The 23,969-nt window shown below is 37.6% G+C and overlaps 2 protein-coding genes across 2 annotated transcripts; one reads left to right on the forward strand and one right to left on the reverse strand.

The window, feature by feature from the left end:
• Nucleotides 1–18: 18 nt before the first annotated feature.
• On the forward strand, nucleotides 19–6,888 carry LOC140953940 (protein PET100 homolog, mitochondrial-like). Its single transcript, XM_073403320.1, has 4 exons — nucleotides 19–69; nucleotides 2,363–2,449; nucleotides 3,558–3,590; nucleotides 6,587–6,888. The coding sequence occupies exons 1-4, from the start codon at nucleotides 37–39 to the stop codon at nucleotides 6,674–6,676; spliced, it is 243 nt and encodes an 80-aa protein (XP_073259421.1). The 5' UTR covers nucleotides 19–36; the 3' UTR covers nucleotides 6,677–6,888.
• On the reverse strand, nucleotides 6,737–15,938 carry LOC140953939 (phospholipid phosphatase 1-like). The gene is made up of 6 exons (XM_073403319.1): nucleotides 15,595–15,938; nucleotides 12,564–12,685; nucleotides 11,359–11,562; nucleotides 10,133–10,190; nucleotides 9,605–9,784; nucleotides 6,737–8,559 (listed from the first exon to the last, which is right to left on the reverse strand). The coding sequence occupies exons 1-6, from the start codon at nucleotides 15,799–15,801 to the stop codon at nucleotides 8,395–8,397; spliced, it is 936 nt and encodes a 311-aa protein (XP_073259420.1). The 5' UTR covers nucleotides 15,802–15,938; the 3' UTR covers nucleotides 6,737–8,394.
• Between the last annotated feature and the right edge of the window lie 8,031 nt (nucleotides 15,939–23,969).

The following is a 23,969-nucleotide window of genomic DNA, read 5'->3' on the forward strand; positions in this document are numbered from 1 at the left end:
TTTATGCGCAGGTACAATCCAGTCTCCCCGTCCAAGATGGCGATAGGATCGAAGATTGAGCTTGGCCGGGTAATTCGATTATTTTTTTTGTATTTCTGGTTATAATTGGGGTCAATGTCGTTTTAGTTACAGCTATCAGTTCTTTCAGGAGAGTAAACCTACAATTATATATGTGTTATTCTAAATAATGTTAATAATCTTACCAGACTTAGACTAATCTTTTCCGGTACACTAAGCTACGTGAGAACTCGCCAACAAGACTACGCTCTTGCGGAACCCAGCGTGAATTCCTTTTTCTTAAAATCAAATTATACAACTTTCGTACTTCCCGGCGAAGTATTTGTTAATAGTCGTTCTGTTTTTCCAAACATTATTTTTTTACAATTTATGTAAAAGGATCACTGTGATCCTTGTTATTTATAGCTCATGTCTGACCTCTAAGACATAACAGTAAACTTAAACAAACTGCTACACAACTAGAGTAAAATTTCTACACAGCCCCATGCATTCATTATGCTTGCATGTTCTGACTCTATTTTACATATTAACTTATTTATGTAAAATTGCAACTGAGATTGCTGCATGCACTTTTTATATGTACCTGGGTGGAAATCTTACTCAAGCCAGCTTCAGGTGTTCCAATCTTACATTTTCTTATGCCCGAAACAAAAACAGCTAATCACACAATAATGACACTACATGTACGTCCAGGGTAGGGTAGGGGGGAAGTCTTTACTTGCACATGCTTCATTGAGTAGATGCTTTTGAATTATAGTGTAAAGGAAGTAAGCAAGAAAAGCATTTCATAGACCTAGCTCAGATGCTGCACTGAGCTGAACTTCTGATCCAAAGTGAAGAAAAAAACTATACCTGTTGATTCAGACACCAAATTTGATAAACTTTATACATTTTGAGGGCATGAAATGCCAACATGTTTTGGTGGTTAATTTGTTAGGTTTACAATAAGCTTAACTAATATTGGCATCTGACATCCCAACAGTAATTATAACTTTAAATGAAGATTTGATCTGCTCAGTGGTAATTGAAATTAAACAACTGCAAATTAACCCCTCCCCCCTCTCCCCCCCCCCAAAAAAAAAAAATTATGACTCCAATGGGATTTAAACCCATGGCTTCTGTGTTAGCACTGCAGTGCTCTAACTAATGGAGCTATGGAGACCGATACATTAGGAGCAGGCCAACTTGTTTAGTCAAAATAATTATTCCTTATGATATAGACACAGAACTTTTTATGTACTTAATTTAAGGCATACATACAAGGTTCAGGTTTTAAATATTCAGCAGCTGAAGTGGGCCTTACTAAAAGAATTGTTAATGATCCAGTGGAACCTCATTAGAGCGGTTTTCATTTGAGTGTCGAAAAGTAATTGGTTTTGCACTTTCTACACGATGCGATTGGCTTAAAAGATTCGCGCCACCTTTTCATCCAATCAGAAGTAAAACCAAAGCCAATTGTGACGCGCTCGCATGCATTTTCCCGCGCTTTGCGTCAGCCACATGTAATTACTTCGAGTTATGATTGGTTCAATGTATTGTCTGTGTCCTATGTGATTGGCCAGAGTAATTACTTTGGTTTTGGTTTTACGACACTCAAACGAAAACCACTCTAATACAGACACTAAGGGGACATGCCATGATGTTTGTTTTATCCGAGTGTCCATATTAAGTGGCTCTCAGGAAAAGGAAAGAAGAAAAAATGTCATGAACACTTGTTTTATTGATCTAGAGATAAAAGCAGACATTTTTTATGAGAAAACGTTGTAAACACAGTGACCATGGCAAGTTCATGCTTAAGAAACCTCACAATCATTAAATAATCATGAAATGTTTCTGTTAGTTATTTATCATAGTCTCAGACTAAATCTACCTTGTCCCTTTCACGTATTTGTCATGAAATACAACAGAAGAATCCATGACTACTTTGTATTGGTGCTCCAAGTTTGTGACTCAGCCAGGAGGACTGAACATTAGACAGAAATTTTGACAGGTCATTTCTGTCGTTTCTGTTAGTTATTTACCTGTAAGATATTTATTCATAGACAGTGTGCAGAAAAGCAATGTCCATAAAGTGGAGTTGATAATGAATGAGAATTTATGGCTCGAGACACAGAAAAGTGCCCGTTGTCTGTATTAACTGATGTCTGTATTAAGCGGTTAATTTTAGAGAGAATATAAGAGCTTTGTCTTGACAAATGAAACTGTCATTTATGTACGGGTGTACGTAGAGTGGGGTTGAACTGTATTTTGACTGTTTCCCAACTTAGCACAACCATACCATCGTTCATAACAGGCAACAATTCAGGAAGAATCATTTCTTTTCTTATTATGATTTGCTTTACAGATTGTGTTGTATGTGTTCTTTCCTGTTGCGGTGTTTGCCTTTTTCAATATGCCAGAATCCTATGAGGAATTCATGTCACAAAAAAAGGTTTGAACACACTTTTTATTTAACCTTACCCTTTCTTTTGATATGTTAGAGCAGGGGCTTGTTAACCGTTCAAGTCTTAAGATTGACCAACAACAATATCAATACATATTAATTAAAAGAACAGTTGTTGAGAATAAATAAAATGATCACCTAACGGAAGATGCGTTGATCTTTAAACAGGGCTTCTGACAGGTCGCGGAAGAAAAGTCAAATTTCGCGGGATTTAAATTTTAGGGACAAATTCGGGAAAAATTGGCCGATTTCGCAGGAATTTCTGGGGCAAACTCCACCAAAAAGCAACTGGTAAAAAATGGCCGATTTTGTGGTTATTTTCAAGGCATATTAATTTGCTAGAAATCGATCGGATTTGTTCTGATCAGACCAGCGTTCCACCGTTCATGTCTCAACAGAGCCAGTTTAAAAAGTTTAAAAATGAAGAGGAAGACAGAGGAGCAGTTTTAGAAACTTCTCCTCTTTCTTTCATCCTTCTTGTCTCTGCTCCCTTCCCCCTAATGCCCCCCCCCCCCTGATTGGACAATCGAAACTCTACTTTAAATACCCTTGTAAGGGTTTTCTTTTGATGGCACAACCATGAGTTTGAGTTTTGATCATTTTTTGTCGGTACAGCGGCAAAGAAAGTAGTGTCTGATAGTGGATTTTGCTATTGGGCTAGTGAATTCTGTTTTTAACTTGCCCGACGTGCAAGTGATGTTTTTTGAGGAATTCGAATAACAGAAGAACTGTGAAATCAATTCTGCTCATCAAAAAGTTATTGGGGCTGTAGTTGAAATGATATCTGGGCTAGTATTATGCTAGCTTAATTCAGCTTGCCCGACTTGCAAGCTGTAAAAATGATTTTCTTTGCACCCTGCTATAGCCTGAAATAAATAATAAACAAATATCAGAGAACCATTTTCAAGGTCAAACAAAATCCCTGTACTTTGTCTTTATTTTAAAACCCCAAAAAATTGTGAAAAAAAATACGAACACATGGCAAATATTTTTTAAAACCTTTGTGAGAAAGAATAGTAGTATACCTCTGACTTGTCAATTTATAGATTCTACCTCACAGCTGCTGTATCTCATATTGCTGCTTTTTTATCCACAGAAAGAACTGTATCCACCAGATCAAGACTGTCATGTGAGTATTCATTATTGTTACTAACTGCTAAGTTATTTTGTTTGTTATTAATAAGATAAATTTTCTCTTTTAGCAAAGACTGTAGGTAGCTAGAAATGCTAGTCCATCTTAAAATTGGGCACTATGCAACAAACTACAGCCTTGGATAAAACTCTTGAGACAGTTCCATCTATTTTTTTTAATAAACCATGGTCCATACTATGATGTCATCAAAGCAGAAATCCACCCCCTCTCCGCTGCCAAGTCAATGTGTTGGAGCTCCCTATGCTTGTGTTATCCAAAATTAATTTGGAAGAGAGGCGAGGGAGTGGAGGGGGGGGGGGGGAGAACAGGCCTTTTCTTAGCAATTGAAAGTTTTTATTTTAGTCAGAACGGTAGGAAAACATTGACATTTTCCCATTTGTCTTAATCAGTTTTGTCCAAGGTGTTGCATCCAATCTGAGAACATGGGTGGGTTTTATCCTGGCGGGTACTGTGTAGTGAACTACAATCACAGACAAAATTAGTTGGGAAGGTTGTACAACTTAACAGTAGTCCATTTTAATCCTGAAAAAACAGAGTTTTCTCTTTTGCTAAATATCCCCCGTCCCCCCTATTCAATGTTGGGATATAACAGAACAATTGCGCGCACAAACATTAACGTTTTGATCAACATTGGGCCAGGGGTGGGGGGAGGAAGAAAAAGAAGAGGTAAAAAATGCAACCTTCCCAACACTTTTGACGATGATTGTAGCATCTCATACACAGGGACAGTAGAAGTACTCAGGGACTAGCCCCACCCTAGAACAACAAAGGTGGTACCCTAGCTTGTAATGGATAAGTGGCTTAAAACATCTGGGAGGGAATAGCAATACTGTGGGGGGGTTCACTGCTATGGAGTCACATTCTATGATGGATAAAGTACGTATGTACCAATATAATAGTAATTATTAGGAGCATATCCCTTGGGTGACATGCTATCCACAGAGAAGCAGCAGTACCATGGGCCAAGTTACAAGTACAATAATTAATAATATATTGCACTGTAAACGTTTTAATTAATTATTAATTAAAACTTTTTAGAAAATTGAGAAAATTGAGATTGGTCACTCTTAGGACTAAGGGCCTGTTTACATGGAGGTGGGGGACCCCAGATAGGTGAGTTAATATGTGGCAGGTCACCCCACCCATCATATAAACGTGATCCAATTGAAATGAGAGATTATATGAACAGGCAGGTTACCTCACCTACCTGGGGTCCCCTAACTCCATGTAAACAGGTCCTTAGAGGGTTAATCCAGGAATGGAGCTAACCAGACTGCGATCATTACTCAGTCTGGGATTGTTCCTTGCAATGTACTAGCATTCTATCCAGTAGGGAATAAACCCTTCCATGGTTTTTGCAACTATTGACTGAGACAAGTTAGTCTCCTCCACAGCCCTTGTTAGGCTCATCACGCAATGCTCCTCCCCTCGTGACAAGCCTAAAAATGGCTGCAAAGTAGACCAGAGACAAGTTAGTGAAACTCCATTAATATGACTAAAAAGAATGCCTTAAAGTTAGAAAAGGTGTCAAGTTTGAATATTTTTTGTTGAAAACTAATGAAGATAATGCTCCAGAATTAGTCACCAAATTTTACAGACATTTGTATGGTGGGGGGCAAGTTCGTACCCCTCACCGTACAAACATCTGTAAAATTTTGTGACTTAGCGGAGCAATATCTTCACTCGCTTTTCACATATCAACTATAAACTTGGCAAGTTTCCTTTATTTAAAGATGCTCTTTCCAGCAGCTTTAATGAATATCTGATGACTGGTCTTAATCGAAACTTTTCAAAAGGCAGGGAAGGGCCTCAGTTAATGGTTCTTTGGGACTGGTTGTTTCAAATGACTACTTTTCAAAAGATTACTTAAAATTTGACTTCAAGTCTGAATGCTTGGGAAACCAATTCCTAAGCTTGGTTCCTCGAAAAAGGTTAAGTTTAACCCAGAATAAAAAAGGCAAATATAAGTGCAAAGCTGGATAAAATAATATTGGGCCTGAACTCCAGGATCCAGTTATGACAACATAAAATGATATTATCTAGTAATCAATCTCCAGGAAGTTTAATGAAATCAAATGTTTAAATTTTAATCCTGGATTAGTGCTGTTGGTCTTTCAGGCGCTGGGTGCAGGTGATTGTTTTTGTCTGTTACCCTAAAATAGTGAGTCAAAATGAAAAGAAAAAGTGTCTGAATATTTTAAAATTTTACCCCATAAGGGCCTTCAAGCAACTGGGCCCTGGTAGAAAATCTTCACCTGGCGAGTGCGTGTTACAATACTTCTTGTGATAATCATGACTATAAAGGATTGGGATGGTCATCCCTTTTCAGTTACAGCATTTTCACCAAGCCATGTTCGATGTATTAAAATTCTAACACGACTCCGAGGTTTTACTTCACAAAATTGCAAATATTTACAACTCCATTGTCTTACAGCTTCTTAAACAGACTTGAGCACAAAGAAAACCAAACCAAATATAGAAATATGACCAGAAAGAGTCAGAGGATTCTTGTGAGAATTTTTATACATTATTGAAGACAGTGGGCTCCTGGGACTCATTTTGAGAAAAATCATGAGTCCTGGTACAGAACCAACTAGTCCCAGTTTAAAAAGAATGAGTAAGAAATTGAAAATGCTTGGGCTTTTATGTAACCAGACAGTTAATCTGAAGACAGACTCCAAACCTTTGTATTACAGTATACTGAAATTAAAATATAGTCCTTCTATATTAAAGCACAACAAAGGCTAAAAGAATATGCATCGTTAAACAACAGCCATAATAACTGCCACAGAAATTACATGAATGGGCCAGTTTCTACATTAATACACATGTTCAGATCGATTGATCAATCTTTGTATTCTACGGGATGCACGCCATGAATTATTTTGGATTTCTATGCATGAGGGTCACAGAATGCTGACGTAACAAAATCACTGGGGCTCTTAACTGAATTCTTTCTATTTGTTACTTAGAGACCTCCAACCACTCTTGAGGATATAAAGAAAGCTAGGGAGAAAATGGTAGAAGACAACAGAAAAGAAACAGCACAGCAGAGTCAATAGGAGTCATCATCATAATTGCGAAGGTTATCCTTTGAGAAGTAATAACAAGCCTCTAAGAAATATCCTTAAAATATTTCATTTTTAATAGAACTCTAACAATATCGTATGAATATTAATGTACAAAATATATTTCCAAGTTAATATTGGTACATTCACTGGTTTTGTTTACAAGTTGTGGGTAACTATTTATAATATTGAGTAAGCTTGTGTACGTACAAAACATACGTTCATTTCTATGAATGTTATGAACTATAATTTTTTTGATGAACTGTTCTACTGTAATACATGTATGTAACATAAATTTTCTGATCTTCACTTTTTAATTAATAATATTTTCTACTTAAAAGTTTCGCACTTGGTCATTGGTGGTGTCGTGGAAGGTTCTCTCAGCAAGGACGCACTGTTCCACACAGAATTCTCCAAAAACAGTAATAAGAACTAACATATACCAGTACTGCCAGAGTTTTAAAAGGAATAATTGGATTGAAGGGGTCAGTGTGGCTTTCAATACATTATTTAGATGCAGAATAAAACACTCTTTCTACTGAGTGATATGAGCACCTCAATCTATTAATAGCATTTTATGCATTTTCAAAGAAAGTGTGTTTTATGGCAATTAATGTATTCTGACCTCTTCAAACCCATCACTGGCACCAGTTTCAGGTTTTTGTAGCAATACTTAGGTACATGTGAATGGGATTGATTTGTGCAACTGGTAAATGCGATTCTTAAATTTAAGTTGCCTATTATCACCTTTTTTAACACTGTGATGAACTGACTGGATGGTTGGCTTTTAAATTAATGGTAAACAGTCTGGAACATTTCAAGTGGGAAATCAAAACAACCTAAGTATTCAGATGTTCCAATGATTTGTTTTGGAAACAACCAGATTTTATGTATCTTTTTTAAATGGTTAACAACCAATCTCTAAATGGAAGATGATCACAAAATACTATCCTTGGTAATAAGAGGCACCTACAGTCAACTCCCTGTAAGACGGACACCTTTGGGACCGGCAGTAAGTGTCTGTCTTAGAGAGATGTCCATCTTATAGAGAGTCAAATAAAGGGAGCAAAGAAAGGCAGGGACCAACTCTAGGTGTCCGTTTTAGGGAGGTGTCCGTCTTATAGAGGTGTCCGTTAAGAGAGAGTCGACTGTATATCCATAGTGATTTTCTCTGGCTTCTCTCTACCTATTATTACCAAATTTGGGTCTCTGAATGTCATATCATATAACATGGTTCTTGCTGAGGTGCTGCGCACTATGCAAAGTCATTGAATACATAAGTTCTGTCAAGGAAGTGTCATCAATAACAGATTGTGAAGTCCGGCATCCCTTACTGGTTGATGCGTCTTGCAAAGTGAAAACAATGCACTTGAGATCTCACTTAAAATCAGAATTGCTTAAGTCGTGGCACCTTTTTCTTCAGCCAGGGTTTATCTTTGCCTTGTTCATGCAAGAGCTTGTTGTCAGTTCTTTTGCATACATCACTAATGACAATGACCAAGACAGACTGATACACGCAAATCAAACTTTGAAGAACTTTGAACTCTCTCTCTCTCTTTCTGACATGATTCATATGAAAGCTTAACATGTACTGAGCTTTTCATGTCCACACAGATTTCTCTGTTTGTTCAAAGGATGATGACAACTGTGTAGAGATTTTCTCTATGCCCTTTCAGCTCCTTTTCCTTCTTTAAAAAGTGAGGTAGTGGTAATCAGGGTACAATCACTAGTTCTGGAGTGAATCTGAATTCTTTGCTAACTGGTGAATTTTGCAAGAACACGTTGTTATCCGCAGAAGTCCTTAATACATCTCTGCGTGTATTTACTTTTGCTGGTTTCTTTCCACTTAATTCAGCTGGCCTTAGAACTCGGAACATCTGAAAAAGGAAAGAGAAGTAAAAATTAATCTAGATATCAAAAGAGTAGTCATTAAATTACAGATGACCAAATTTATAAGTTTTATTACAGATTGTGGTGAATTGCTCTCACAAATATGGCAAAAATAATAATTATTTGACTTTGGGGGTTTGTCACTTATCCTGAGGGAGTTGAAACTTTTTGTATTGTTAATTCTTTAAGCCCTAAGTGTGATCAGTATCAAAATAATAATTCTCCTTGTGATATTAATGCTTTATGAAACAGATTGGTGATGAGAGTTAAGGAGATGATCACACAAGACATAATGAGTTGATACTTCAACAACTTCTCTTTACTACTTGTATAGGAAATGTATAGGGACAGCAAATGGGAATTTGAATTTTGATATTAGGGCTTAAAGGGTTAACACCTCTTTTTGTCCTAATAAATTAGCATATATATGCTGGCAATGTGAGTGAAACCACTCTACACTATAGGTGTTTCATGCTACAGAAACTGGGTACTATTAGAATAGTGATGGGGTGGGGGAGGGGGGTACAAAAAATATTTCCTCCAAGGGGAAATTCTTTTGAAAAAAGAGTTCACGCATGCCAAGTAGCATTAGGCCAGATTCTGATGCCATTCCACTTATGTGCCCAACCTAACTGATGAATTAAGCGGCGTCAGCAATTTGGTACGACAGTTTTAGTTTTGTGCGGCAGAAGCATTAATAGTCTGTCGAAATTAACTTAGACTCGACACACGGTGCGCTGTCTGAATCAGATGTCGCACCAGTGTGACTCTAAAGTCAAACTTATTCAATTCAGTTCGGCACATGAAAAGTACCGCGTCTGAACCAGGCCTTATAAAATATTCCTGCTCTGGTCTGAAAAATTTCATGCAAGGGAAATGTTAATGAAAAAAATTCATGTGCCTCAAAAATTCCCCATAACTTTTTGAATGGTCCCTCCCTAACCTTTTTTTAGTCTTGGGTAATTTTATGACAATTGACTTATAATCCCTGGAAAAATAGGCAAAAAAGAGGACATATCAATTGGGACGTACCATATAAATAGCCATGACTGCTCCAAGGGCAAAACCTGCTGAAATATCGGTCCATGAATGCATATGCTCTCGCACTCTGTTCAGTCCAAAAAACAGTGACACCATAATACATCCACACTGAATGAATGGCTTTAGAAAGAATCCCTTGTTTTTAGACAAGAACAGTGTTTCAAAGTAAAGCTGCAAGAACAAACATCACAAGCACTAAGTATTGCATCTATTACTAACTACTGTAGAGTGCAAGTGTGACGATAATTTTTTGTTTGACATGCTTCTTGCGCTGTGCATGGATAGATCTTATTTATGTTTATGAGTCTCTTGTTGTTGATCCAAGGGTTTGTAAACTGCTACAACATAAGGAGCACATTTATGAGGGCATGTTTAATTTCCCAGTGTGCTTTCTTAACATGACATGCTTTTTATCAGTTTATGATGAACACTGATTAACTGAATATGTAGGCGGCCTCTTAATAGGTTTACATTGGGCACAAAATAATAACAAGCTGACAGAAAAAAATAGCTACTTACTGCTAAGAAGAACATGCCATACATGGTACCAGATGAATGTGCAGAAGGAAATGATCTCCTATAAAACAAATGTGTAACTTCAAATTAATCTACATTTATCAATGTGAAGTAAAAAAAATCTGGGTGGATGGTGTAACATTATTAAAGCTATAAGTCAAAACTTTGCTATATTTTGGAAGAGGGAAAAATCTAACAACAGAAAGCTCAAGAAAAAATTCCAAACTCCAGGTGAGAATCGAACTCACAATCCTCTGAGTCCTAGTTAAGATGTTCTAACCACTGAGCAACTGGGGGGTCTGTGGTGAGAAGGGTTGAAATTTATTTTGGCTCGTGTAAATATTATTACAATTACACCAGCCAGATAACACATAGAGTGGGCCAAGGCAAAACCTGGATCAGGCTGGACTGAATCAACCCAGCCCGTAATCAGATCCATAACCTTTTGTAGGGGTTAATTTGACCCAATGCAATCCAGGTTTAATTTACAAGTCTGTGGGTGTGACTAAAGCTCCTGTAACTCAACCCATTTCCTGCCAATTAAACCCAGTGTATATCATAAACCCTGTTCATGGACCCACTTAAGAACATGAGAGTGTAACAGAAAAGTACATTTTGATTCCTTTTGTGATTGCACTAATAGTACATGGACAATCATGTACATATTCGTTATGGTTGATTCATGACCAGTATCCTTCAAGTATCTAATGATTGTTATCATCTGTTTTCCTTTAATATTGTTTGGCAGCTGCTTCCTCAAGAGGCCATTTTCTATATTTCTTAAGAAGTTCTTGAGGTGCTGATATAGATAGTTTTGCTTTTTATCACACGTTTTGCAATCACAGAACCTTTTGCACGTGCCTCCATCATGTTTGTTTTTTAAGATTTTTGATACCAAAAGTGAAAGATAAAATTAAATCAAGAGGCAGCTGTTTGGACAATGTCTCACTTTCAACTTTCCACGTGACTGTATTCCACTCAGATCTGACTTATCAAGCTCACAAAATGAAACAATATTTTGCTATATACTTAATTTTCATTTAATTATTTCCTTTTTTTGTAACTCAGTCATTGCAGGGAACTTTAATTTTCTAACTAAAAAAAATATTCAGTGTGAAGACATATGCACACATACTTTAATTTTCTTGGCTGGTTAGTTGACCAAAGGTTTTCCAATATGTTTCAAGGGTGAATATGAATTAACTTGCATGTATAAGTTTCACACCAACCTGGCTCTTTCAATTGCAGCCTCATCTGTGCCAGTGCAGACATAGTTTGTGATGTACCCGTCGCTACAGTTAATCAAGCTCATGTTTGGTTTGCACACAGCTAAGAAGTGGGGTCTCAGTTGGCCAACATATATTTTGATAAACAGGGTAAATAATAGGTTGACCAGAGTACCATATAGGAATACATAGATTATTTTAAAAACCCTGGAGAGAAAAGAAAAATCTGCAGTTAGCATTATTGCAGTTGAAATGACTAGAAGCCTGCAGCATTCGATAATGTCAGAATGGACCAGGCAAGATAATATGGGCTATACTTGAATATACAAACTTATATTGATGATGATAATAATGAAAATAATAATAAAATTGAATTATTATTATTATTATTATTATTATTATTATTATTATTATCATCATCATCATTATTATTATGTTTAAAAAAAGTGTTGAATTTTATGGTCAAAGCCCTTTAAAATGAGTGTGCAAAACTTAAACTCAGGTTTTAAAATTTTGGAGGGATTTATGTGGTAAAAGATAATCTTTTATCAAAGCCTGAGAGTTGTACATAGTCTACATAACATGTCCAAACATCTTTTTACCAACAGTCTGTTTTTAAATTAAGATAGTGGGTCATAAAGTATGTAAAAGAAAATGTTACATGGGCTATAGCTAGTCTAGTTTTCCTGGAAGACTGTTTTGTATGTCCGGGACACAACCACCATGCTTAATTGACTGACTGCTAAGTTTACAACAAACAAAGTTGCATGACAAAAGAAAAATTGAAATGGGTGTGTTAATGCAACCACAGACAAGACATGACAATTAGTGTTTAACAAGGTTTTATTAACAGCTTAAAGGGTCAGACGTACAAATCCCTATTAACTGAAAGTCAGCATGCCACAAGGTACTTTTAATTTAAACTGACCAATCAAAGGAAAAGCCGTTAATGGATTAACTAACCAAATCACGAACGTTCACTCATACATTTCGGAATCACTGTGGTCCCGTTAAAAATGAATTTCGGCAGATGCTTTGTACAAGTATCTATTTTTTTTATCAGACTGCTAGTTGCTTTATCAAATTAAGAGCTTAGTTTAGAAAGAAGAACAATTGTGTGTGGTTCTATTAATTTACAAGCGGTTCCAAATAAACAGGATCATCCTGAAATATTTTATAGGCTGCACATTGGTCAAGACTTTCATTACCTCTGGAATACTGGTTTTTTGGTGTAAGGTCCACATAGTAAGTTTTCATCACCATCTTGGCTATATTGTTGTCTTGCAAGGTCACCGTTGTACCAGTGTTTTCCAACTTCACAACTGATGATCTAAAAATATTGACATTAAGTAGGCATTAGTTATCATTTTATAATTGTTAACACTAAGGTGAACAAATCACTCACAACATTTTGTTTTCAGAGACCTGTTTATTTTTGGATGCATTCTGGATCATTCTTTCTCATACATGTAGTAGTCTAAATTTAATGGATCAGTTTAAAAATAGACATGTCTGTGGAAACACTGCAACAGAATACGTGGCTACTGAACTGCTCTACAGACAAATGGCAATGTGTTCATGTGAAACTTTGTGTGTCCCTATTCCCTTGCACTGGGTGGTATAACCTTATGGCTGCATACAGCATTATGGTGCTGATATTTAATACTTGCAAGCTAACCCTAGATCAGGCTCTGTTTTTTATTTTGCTTGGTAAACATAATCCTAGCAGGCAAGATGAAATGAAAACAAGCTCACTTTTAGCACAACTGCTTTGTAAAAGAGCATGCTTGAAAGCTGAGATGCCTTCAAGCAAGCTCTCAGTAGGAAGTTACAAAGTCCAAGGTTGCTCTTTCTAAAATGACCTCTTAGACCTCAATACCAGCAGGCAGGCAGTCTTAGGACTGCACCATCTCCTATATTTAAATCTACAGTGCCTCCTGCCAGCCACATGTTCCTCCCTAGTTCATAGATTACGCTGGGAATGATAAAATAGTTCGGCAGTATAGGTTGATAAATTTTTAGAATCCTCTTCTCAATAGCTTTCAGCAAAGAAAACTAGGTAAAAGTAAAGAAGTTTTAATTATTGCCTCACTTAAGCGTGAAACATTTATTGCTCACTGTCTTGTATGTAATGCAGAATTTCTTTTTCCACCCAATTCACTTAGTTATCACTCCAAAACACTTGCTGTACTTGTCTGATTCATGATTTAAAGCAAAATCACTCTTAACAATATAAAGTTCTAAGTCTTAATGATGCAAGTAAGCCCTTACGATCACCGTCACACTATATTTTTATTTCTTTTGGGAAGCCTGTCATCAACTGGACCTAATTTCTTTCTTTCATTATTTTTCATTTCAGTTAAACCACTCAAATATTTTTTGAGGGCTTCTATGCTCAGCCACTCATTCACAATATTAAATCAAGTCTTCTAAACAAGTTGCTAATCACGGAAAGAAAATTCTATTTCAGGCATCAAGGGTAAACAAAATTAACCAGTAATGTACCAATGGAAAGATATCTCAAACGTGGTAGAATATACATGTATAACAGGTTTGACAGATCTGTAAGTATTTATAGATAAGAAAAATTTTACCACCTCATGGTTGGAATTGTTTTTATCTTTCTAAATACTTTCTGAGGATTTCTAAGTTTTAAAATACCATGGTGTTGTGACAAAAAGGAATTTTAATGAGAATTAAGTGCATTCAACAAAAAATGTTTAGCTCTGTGAAATCTTTGAAAATATGTTGGATGAAGAAAATAATCTATTTGAGTTATGGACTAAATTTCTTTAACACCACTGAACTATGTAATAAAACATAATGTGAAGACTACATGTACAGAAGGAAATAGTTGTTGAGCCAATTTTAAAATTTAATTATGGAAAAAGACTTGCTTGTTTGTATCAGTATATTAAAGACTTGTTCAGGAAGTAATAAAACTTGTTCAAAGTTTTAAATTTAGAAATATTTAAGTGGCTTAAATTTAGAGGTCACTAAATCTTCTAGGGAATACGTAATTATTAGTTAATTAATTCTTGGACATAAATATAGTAAGTTATCTTTAGGGACCAGATTTAAGGGGTGTGTTAGTGCCAAGCCATTCTACCAGTTATCTCAATCATGTGATCAGTGAATTTATCATTCCCAGACACCCAAGATAACACGAGATATGTTTATCTGCACTTTTAAGAAGAGCCGCTCAAAGGGATTAAATTCATAACATGAAAGCTTCCAATAAACACATTTTTTTAAAAAACACTCACATAAAAAAGATCAACTGCTAATAAGAAGGGGGGAGGGGGTGGGGTACTTTAATACAGGGACAGATGCCAAAGGAGTGTTGAAATTTTGTATAAAGATTTTCCAACTATATTCAGCAAGATATATTGCTCATGAAAAGCCTCATTGCGATAAAAGACCCCTGGCCTATATATTTCAAGCCTGCAGCCAGTATTTTCTTTGCGTGATTTTTATCGGAAACCGCTCATAAATAAATTAAGGTCGTTGAGGTAATACACACCGGATTTCATTTAATATTGAAGCAGCGTTAACGTTCAAAAAACACGTACTACGCATCCGAGGATTAAAAATCGGAAAAAAAAGAAGTTTTTAATGTAATTGGAAAAGCTTATGTCCATGAAAATCAAAGTAATCCATCAATCGGAAAAGAAACAAAAGGTCTTTCTAGTGCAGGAATAGTTAGTTTGATAACCATATTCTGCAAAATATTTATCTTTCCAGTTCATTTTCGTGTTTACAAACTTTTTATTGGCTTTCTATCACTATATCCAAAAACTACGTCATCTTTCAAGACAGCGACCTATGGAATGAAAACACTAGCCAAGGCAGGAAACATGTTTTCTATTACCCTGTTGAAAGCTAGGGTTCTAGATTTTCAACAGAAAGTTTTTGTAGGATCCAACTGTGTTCAAACAAAATCAGAAACATTTCACAGCATGAATAAAGATATACGCTAGCTTAAGTCAGCAAACGAGATCAATTCATTGGAATATAGGAACTGATTTATTCGGTAGAACGTTGTTGATGTTGTTGAAACAAAAGTGGAGCAACAATTACAATGAAAGGCATGTATTAGAAATGCCACCTCTTTACGCTCCCACGCAATTACGTCTTTCCCAGAAGACACCCTTCTGCGAGAAATGTTCGTACGCGGGCGCGTTGAGAAACGTACGCTTAATGAGGCTATTTTCAAACAAGAATAAACGAGCAACTTACCACCGAAACTGGCACGATCACCGACACAATGATTACCACCCAATTTGGAAGGCTCTCCTTGCTGCTGTACGGGTATTTGATACTATCGTCATTACAGAAAAATCCGCGGCGATAGGGAGGAATGACCAGACCCAAAAGAGCGTTTATGAGCCCGATGATCAATAGACAGGCCAGATCAGCAACTTGAAAAAGCTTAGCGGAAGACATTGTAGCTATTCCTAAACGGCGTCCTGATTGTTGTTGCTAATACAAGCGCACAGAAGTTCTTATAGTGCTTCGGACGTGGATCAATGAGTATAATTCCTACACCTCTTTGACCTTTTACGCAATGATTGACTGCGGCTGAGCGCTAAGCAAATACGTTTATCTGAAAGCTTGTTATGTAAGATTACCCAGAACCTCCCTCGGGCGGAGGAAGACGACACCAACGTAGAAAATCTCGGAGGGGCAACTGTGTTGCATGTAGGAGCGGGGTGGGGGGAGGGGGGAATTAATCTCCCGCTTTAAAAATCTACATCTGTTTTCATCCACCTTAGCTATTGATGTCCTTCGTTTTACTATATTTCGTGTAAAATTTGTCCAACGATCAGAGAGAAACGCGAATGAATCGAAAACAGCTTGATTTGCAATGCTTTATGTTAGACTAATAACGCCCCCTCCGGAACTTTTGAACCCATCTGAAATGGCAGGCGAAAAAAGCAAGGTCAAATTACTGCGGGTGATTTATTTTTTCAAGCTGCTTGTCAAACAGTAAATCGAGATTCATTAATGCAACAATAAATTCCGGAACTGCTGATGGGAAAAATTAGAACTTTAGTTGGTTCGCTTGAAAAAGAAGAAAAAAATAGCAACAGCATAATAGAATTTACCGGAAACCTATAGCCTCTGATATCAGGTCATCTCACCGGATATGAGATGAAATCTGCTAGGGTTTTCTCGATCTCTGAAGTGATGTGTTTCTTAGCAATTGGATCAGTGTTTCTTTAAGACCTTTTCTTGTTTCGTATGTTTGCAAAGATTTCAAGTCTTATTATACCCAGATATAATTTGAACTTTTCCGGATTAAGCCCTGCTCTCGCAAAACCTTATCCGGTGCAAATTTGACATTTATATTGAATCCCAAAAGATAACATTTACCGAATATACGAACACAAACATCAAAACACGAAAGTTGTGATACAATAGCTTTTTATCTCGTTGGTCACGTGCTCTCGACGGTCAAGTTACTTGATAAGTGTTTTTTTGTGTGGTAACTCTACAGGAAATTGCTGTTTCTTTTACGGGTTGGAACACAAAAGTGGCGACGATGTTGTGATAAAGACATGGTTAAAAGTCTTGCCAATCCTAAAAGCGTGCCAGCAATTTGAAAAAGTTAATGATAAATCCAAGAGTTCAAGAAACATTTTCTGAACTATTCTAAGATAAACAACACCACACGAAACGGGCATTAAAAGGCTCGAAAGCTGCGATCAGTCACCTTGTACAACAAAGTAGGCTGGAAAACAGGAAAGCAGTGCTCGAAAGCTTTCGTTTGAGAAAAAGTTAGTTTTTTAAGATTTCCGATCAACAGGCTAAAAAGGTAGAAATCTCTTGTTATAGGCCTTGAAAACATTTTCACAGGAAAGAATTTCTTTTTTCCCACTAGCAGATTAAAATTAGATTCTGTCTGAGAGATGGAATGACCGAAAGAGGATTTAAATTCTAATGCTACTTGTAAGAAAATACAACATTCACATCGTTCTAAACGCCCTTTAATGGTAGATTCAGTGATAGCTTAGTGAAATTAGCCAACAGGGATGACAACAAAGGCTTCTTTCTACATTTAAGGCTCAGCGCTACTAAAAATCAAGAGAAAATCTGCCCTTAGAAATTAGGTTTATTTCTCTTTGCCCATGGACAAACACACGTAGGCCTCTAAGTGTTGTCGTGATGCTTTTCAAGTGGGCACTTAGTTTCTATGAAAATAAAGATGGTTAAATACTACAATAGCTCTAAAGTAATCAGCACCTACGCCTTGATCTAAAAAACAGACGTATCGAGACGCATAAACGCTGTGCTTTAGTTACGCAGAGAGATACTCCCTTCAATCTAAAGAAATTAAATTTATTGAAATAACTTGTAACTCTTCGGTACATTTATATATTTAACATAATTTGAATAAACTCTATCTCAGCAATAAATCATTCCTTACGACTTGTACTTCGTTGTTGATTAATTATATTGAACCTGGTTGTAGAAGTCTTAAGCTAGACCCTCTCTGATCTGTTTTACGTTTAACTCGTCTGTGTTTCCTCCCAAGGCTTCTTACCTATGTCCCCGGCGGCCGATATTAAGAGCATTACACTTATAAACCGTGTTGTCTTATTTTCTGACTGTTCAAAATTCTATCAAGACTAGTTAAGACTGATGAACCGACGAAACTAAGAACTTATTTCTTAACGGTTGATCTAAACATAAACACTTCATACGTGGAAAGTTCTGCACGATACAATCTTTGAGTGGTTTCTGATGTCGTTTATTAAGACTATTATAACACTCAATCACCGTAAATTAAAGAGAATGTCAATTTAACTTTTGAAAATGAATAATGTCAAGTTAAAATGCCAATGGGCAGCTTTCACTTTTTTTAGAGGTGTTTCCTCGAAAGAGTTTCGTCCACAGACTCAAAAGTGAGAATTACGTCTCTCCATAGTGGCTTTTGGGAGTGACAGTGTTGAGATTTCATTTGCTTTATTAAGTCGGTGTAAGTTAAGAACTAACTTTCATCATAAAGCGCAGGTCACTATCCACGATACACAGCCAGTTCATTCAAACGGATATAGTGTAGAAGAGGAACCTTCACTACGCCATAGTCGTTCCAGTCAAATGACCACACCTTTATTTACAGGAATAAAAATTTGTCAACACATCGCCAACCGGTTACTGTACAGTGCCCCTCCCTACCTCCTACCCTGTGGAGTCACGTTTGGGCTTCTGGGAGGCGATGAAGCTGCAGTTACGACAAACTTAAACATGCGACAAGCGCGCAAGACAGGCTCTCCTCAAGAAATGACGGGTGATGCCTTTTTTAAAAGAGTGTGTATTGACAGCACCACAGAGCTGAGTCACAGCTACCGCCCATAGCTTTCGTAACTGAACAGTCACACCCACTCCGTAAGGGAAATTAAACAGGGACATACGTAAAGTAATCAATGGCTATCATTTGAATGGCAATCGTGGTACTTTTTAAAGACTTTATGGGATGTCATCCACAGACTCTACTGACCCTCAGTAAGTTGTAGACCAAAATAAACCTGCCTGCTCAGTAAAATACCCCTCATTTGGATAGAAGTCAACTAAAGGATTTCTTTTACAGACTCTAATCAGTTTATAGCGATCGTGTCTGTTTAGCATACCGAGCATGTACAGACATCATCGCAAGAAAGGAGTACCTTTCAGTGGGAAGTCGAGAGCGGACCTATCATAACGTAATCGGCCGGCTGAAGGTCTGTAATTAGATTTGGAACTGCATCAAGTACATACGGTCAACTCCCATCATTTTTAATGGAGCACGTCAGCGGAAAGTAATAGAAATTAGAGGGCAAGTTGAGTACCATCGTAATCTGCTATTTATAAAGAAGATTTCTTGAGCATTTTACTTTCTATCATCCTTGTTCGTGAACTTCCATAGTAGACTGTGTCCGAAGACGAAGAAAAAGAAGGAAAACAATAACTGCAACGACATTGTCATGAAAGATCAGGACTTAGAGGTAGTTGGTTTCTTGCCCTCCTCCTATATATAGGTTTCACTGGAGATAAAAGTCAGAAAAAGAGGAAAAAACACTTTGAATGGCCTGCATGTAGTTTACGCCTCAGGGGAGTGAATCAGGATTGTTTTTACCGGGTTTTTAACCCTGGACAACATCGGGGAAACGACACATGCCAGATTAGCAGTGGTTTTAGAGAGATTTCCCCAAGACAAGAGTTTGATGACCCGGGATAACACTTGAATTTATGAATTGCCTCTTTAATCTTTGTACCGTTGCACCAGTTTTCAAACGCGTAAATCAGCGGTCAAAACAGTTAAAGGTGAAAAAGCTATATTCAATCTTGTATGTGGGGCACGCTTGGAAGACAATCTCTCATCTAAGATATTGAGTTTTCTCGGCTTATGTCACACGATCAAATAATCTGTAGTTTTTCACAGAGAGGAAGTCAGTCTTGTAGTTGTGGTCGTTAGTTCATTGAATTTCCGACAGCCCACGTTTGTCATCGGAGGATAATGGCAAGCCCACCCAAAGGAAAAAGTAACTTACAGGTAAACATCTGTCTTTAAAAAAAGCTAAATGGAAAAATACAGGCAAACCACAGACTTGTTTTTAAAAGAAGTGAACTAAAAGACGTTATCCATCACCATGGATACGGCTTATGATGAGCCGGGTCACGCGATTTTATTCACCCGATCGCGCGAGTTAGTCGTCTCTTGTAGCGATGAAATGTTAGAAGTAGTTTACATGAGTTCTATTCTTTGTAAAAATCAAACCCATTGTTCAAAACTGTTCATGATGTGATTATCAAGGGCACAAAAGGTTGGACTACCGTTCTAGACTGACAGGGGAATAATATCGTATGAAAATACCGCTCACTCTGGTTCTGTGGCTTTCATTTCAGTCATCACGCATGAAGGTTTTATCTACAGACTCAAAAGTTCGAACCTCTCTTGTACAGCATAATAAACAGCACCATTGAAAAGTACCGCTCAGATACTTTCATTAGAATAGTCACACTCGTTAGGATTTCATCCACAGACTCGTATCTTAGTGACCCCCCCTTACAGGTAGAAACACAATCCCCTCCCCCCCCCATCCCCCGCAACACACACACACACACTAGACGCGACACAAAGTGAGCTTTGTTCGATTCATGCATCATGTCAGATGACATGTTTACCCCAATTTTCGCTGTATGTTGTAACTAGGTACGTACATCTTATGTTGTGCTTGGGAAGAGGGTAATTAGATTTGAGAGCTCTACAGTGGTCTCCAATTATACTCAATTATAACAGAAACCTCCCGCGCTGACTGTGTTTGAGTTCCCGTATTTTAGCTGTTTGAGCCCGAGTTGTAGCCGTTACAAGGTGTGGGGAGCCTCAGACGCGCTTGGCTGCGTAAAAGCTTTGTGCGCAAAAAAAAAGGCCTTCTAAGCGGGGGATGAGTCAACAACTCTTGCTCTTGAGTAATGGCATCCGGCAATCTCTAATATATTGCACGAAGAGTTCGTAGTAGCGACTGAGGTTTCCGCTTGGTAAACCGAACAAGTTGAATGACCTTGAATTGGGGTAACGCGATTTGCCGCCGGAATATCGCTAATTCTACGGAGGCGTGTGAAACGACAAAAAAGGGCTATGCAATTGCGCCGATCACTTTCATTGAAATAGAGGAATCAGTCACTTTCGTCCCGAATCCACTGATTATTAAAATCGTACATGAGAACTTTTTACAAAAAACTAGTGCAGTGTATGCGAATATTCTGGAAAACGTTTCTGGGTCAGTTCTGGCTCACGTATTGCGGATCATGCCCCCACCACTAAAAAACGGTTGATCACAAGTTAGGGTGAACAAATGTTAAATGATAATTTAAAGCGAGTGCAGTGGCATAACTTGTTAGTACACTTGAACCTATTGAAGGGAATTGTGGAAAGAGAAGAAGGTCTTTGAAGAGCTGAAGAGATTTTAATAAGACTCAAAATTCCACAAAGGAATACAGAACTGACCAAACACTCGGGCAAAAAATAGGGTTATCTTGTAATCTGGCGCAGTTTTAAAGTCCACAAAACTAAGAAGTTTCCTTTGAATCGGAAATCCGGGCAAAAATTATTTACAAAGTGAACTGAAGCGTAAGACCTATTTACCCTCTTTGCTTTGGGCGGTCGGGTCAAAGCTAAAACCAGGCTAAAACGAATATCCCAATATTATTCTATGACTGGCACGCTTTAAAAACATCAGCTTTGATATATAGATATTGTGCATGCAGTTTAAATTACCTCTTTTATATTAGTTCTATACTGCAATGTTTTAAGTCAAACAAAGACGCTCGGAAATATCAATATCCAGACTTCTTTGTGACCGCCTTTTTAAAAAGAGTTTCGCCTCGGGGCTTTTTCTTTCAGCGATTAACCAGACGCCCACCCAGAGAAGAATAACTGGCGGATAATTGTCTGTCTTCGCAAAGTGAATAGGGAAAGGCAGGAAACCGCAGTTTTATCGATGGGCAGAGCTTTAAAAATAGGAGATGCATTGACGATAAGAAAGCCATGCAAGATGTTTGATTTGTACACAGGCTAACCATGCTGAGAGTAGGGACGCTAAATTTGCAGGGTTCCCAACGAGCTGTATGGTAACCTTAAGCTGGTATATTAATCAGCGCCCACGACCAAATGCGAGACTGAGTGCACATGCTCACTAGTGCGAATTTAAGGGAATAAGGAGGGGGGGGGGGGGGGGGGGGGAGGGGAAATATCGAGAAGAGTGACTACACTTCTCTTTCGCGGGAGACTTGTGCGAGGTAACTACGAAACTTTACAAGGGGCCTAGCTTTTTCCATGTAAAACAATAGTACTCTGTGCTGTTGGTACGTGTTCCTTTCAAGGGGTAAGATTTGCAAAAAAAAATAAATACGTTTGGCTTGCCTTCGAGTTTTGTGACCTAAAAAGCCGTTAATTTTGCCCATATTTTACACAGTGGCAGATTGTAGTGCTACGGTAACTAGACCTGTGCTCAGCTGTAAACTGAAAGCATGTGAAAGCCTCGAAACTTCAACTTTGGAGGCACGTGAGCCAACACGTGCTGCTACAACATTTTATTCAAAGAATGCATCATTGAGGCTTTTGCCGACTGAATTTCAAACCTTTAAGTTTGTAAAGGAAATCCTTTGATTTGATCGTCCAAAATGCAATGTACTTACTGTTTCTATATTCTTTGGATTTTTTGTTAAATTTTTGGAGCTCTTTCAATCAAAGCTGTTCTACATTTACACACTCTAGTTCATATTTAATCTTCTCTGCAAAACCTGAAAAATTGGGTACAACTAAAACGTAACCCAGGCTGTTACGCCATACTGACAAGCTCCAAAGAGGGCGAAACAGCTGTCTATGGCTACAATCCCGCTCTGTTTTGAGTTCTTTCGGTGTCGTGTTGATGTCTCGCAGAGTTAATTTTCACTTAGTAATATAGTACGATCAGCATTGCAGTATTCTGCTTGCAGAATTTAGTGTGTCTAACCCAGGCTGAGCATTCTGTGAAGAACAGACTATAAAAACATTTCTTTTTTAAAAGTGAGCAGAGTAAATCCATTATTCAGTCCAAGCTCATTGACAACAGCCGCTGCTCCAAATCAGACATTCCTCTTGTTATTCCGATGCTCGTCGTGGTTGGAGCTCCGCTTTGGTATCATATGATGAAAAACATGGCCGGCGGGAGAATTATAGCAATTATTTCTTTCTTCTGTGACAAGGCCATGCAGTGTGAATTTTGGATATAATTACAATTATATAATTGTTCGTGAAATAATAACCTTGTTTTGAACAGCACGCTAGCGTATCAAAGACCACGCATCAAGCAGGGAATAATCCGGGGGGGACTACTCAACAAAGTTTTGTACGGGGCTCCACCCCGAAATCTAACTCTTTACTCTACTCTATAACATTTTTAAGAGAAAGGAGCCCCTTTTCTATACTTTCCATTGAATTTAATATACCTACTGATAAGAGGATCTGAATGGGGTTTAGTGTTTACTGTTATTTGCCCATAATTTTTTTAGTGTTTGCTGTTAAATGGCCAATTTTTTAATGTTTACTGTTTCAGAATAAAATACTGTTAGGTGTTCGGAGGGTTCTTCGGAGATCTTCGGTAATGGTCGGAATTCTTAGTTAGTCTTCGGAAATCTTCGGCAGTCTTCGGGAATCGTCGGTAGCCTTCGGAAATCTTCCGAAAAAATCTGGAATTGTCGTAAAATGGCCGAAAACTCCTTGATGTACTAAAGAAAATATTATTGGCCTTTTTTGAGCCGTTTTTGCTTCTTTCTGGAAAAAATTGACTGTTTCAAAGAATTTGTTACTGTGCGTGTTAAAATGCCTAAAATTTAACTGTTTCATGTTACAAAGCCAAAAAATGAAGTGTTTTCTGTTATCGAGGTACCCCCCCCCCCCCCCCTCGCCCCTATTCAGACCCTCTGGTAAGAAAAAATCCCTAAAACAGAAAGTTCTTCAGTCATTTTTCTGTATAAACATTTTAACAAATGAAAATGATGATAAGGTGCGTCTTGCAACGACTACGAAAACGTCACTTAAAACGGCGGAGTGAAGTCGCGCTGCCTCAAACTTTATCGCGCTTATTCCA

The sequence above is a fragment of the Porites lutea genome, chromosome 12 (genome assembly GCF_958299795.1).
Source record: "Porites lutea chromosome 12, jaPorLute2.1, whole genome shotgun sequence".
In the NCBI taxonomy this organism is placed as follows: Eukaryota; Metazoa; Cnidaria; class Anthozoa; order Scleractinia; family Poritidae; genus Porites; species Porites lutea.

What these genes read in the sequence shown, in the direction of transcription:
- LOC140953940 (XM_073403320.1), top strand. Translation starts at nt 37, where the DNA reads ATGGCGATAGGATCGAAGATTGAGCTTGGCCGG. An exon ending in CGAAGATTGAGCTTGGCCGG is followed by an intron (nt 70 to 2,362) that starts GTAATTCGATTA and finishes TTTGCTTTACAG; the next exon opens with ATTGTGTTGTATGTGTTCTT. An exon ending in AATTCATGTCACAAAAAAAG is followed by an intron (nt 2,450 to 3,557) that starts GTTTGAACACAC and finishes TTTTATCCACAG; the next exon opens with AAAGAACTGTATCCACCAGA.
- LOC140953939 (XM_073403319.1), bottom strand. Translation starts at nt 15,801, where the DNA reads ATGTCTTCCGCTAAGCTTTTTCAAGTTGCTGATCTGGCCTGTCTATTG. An exon ending in AAAAAACCAGTATTCCAGAG is followed by an intron (nt 11,563 to 12,563) that starts GTAATGAAAGTC and finishes TTTTCTCTCCAG; the next exon opens with GGTTTTTAAAATAATCTATG. An exon ending in GCTGCAATTGAAAGAGCCAG is followed by an intron (nt 10,191 to 11,358) that starts GTTGGTGTGAAA and finishes TTTGTTTTATAG; the next exon opens with GAGATCATTTCCTTCTGCAC.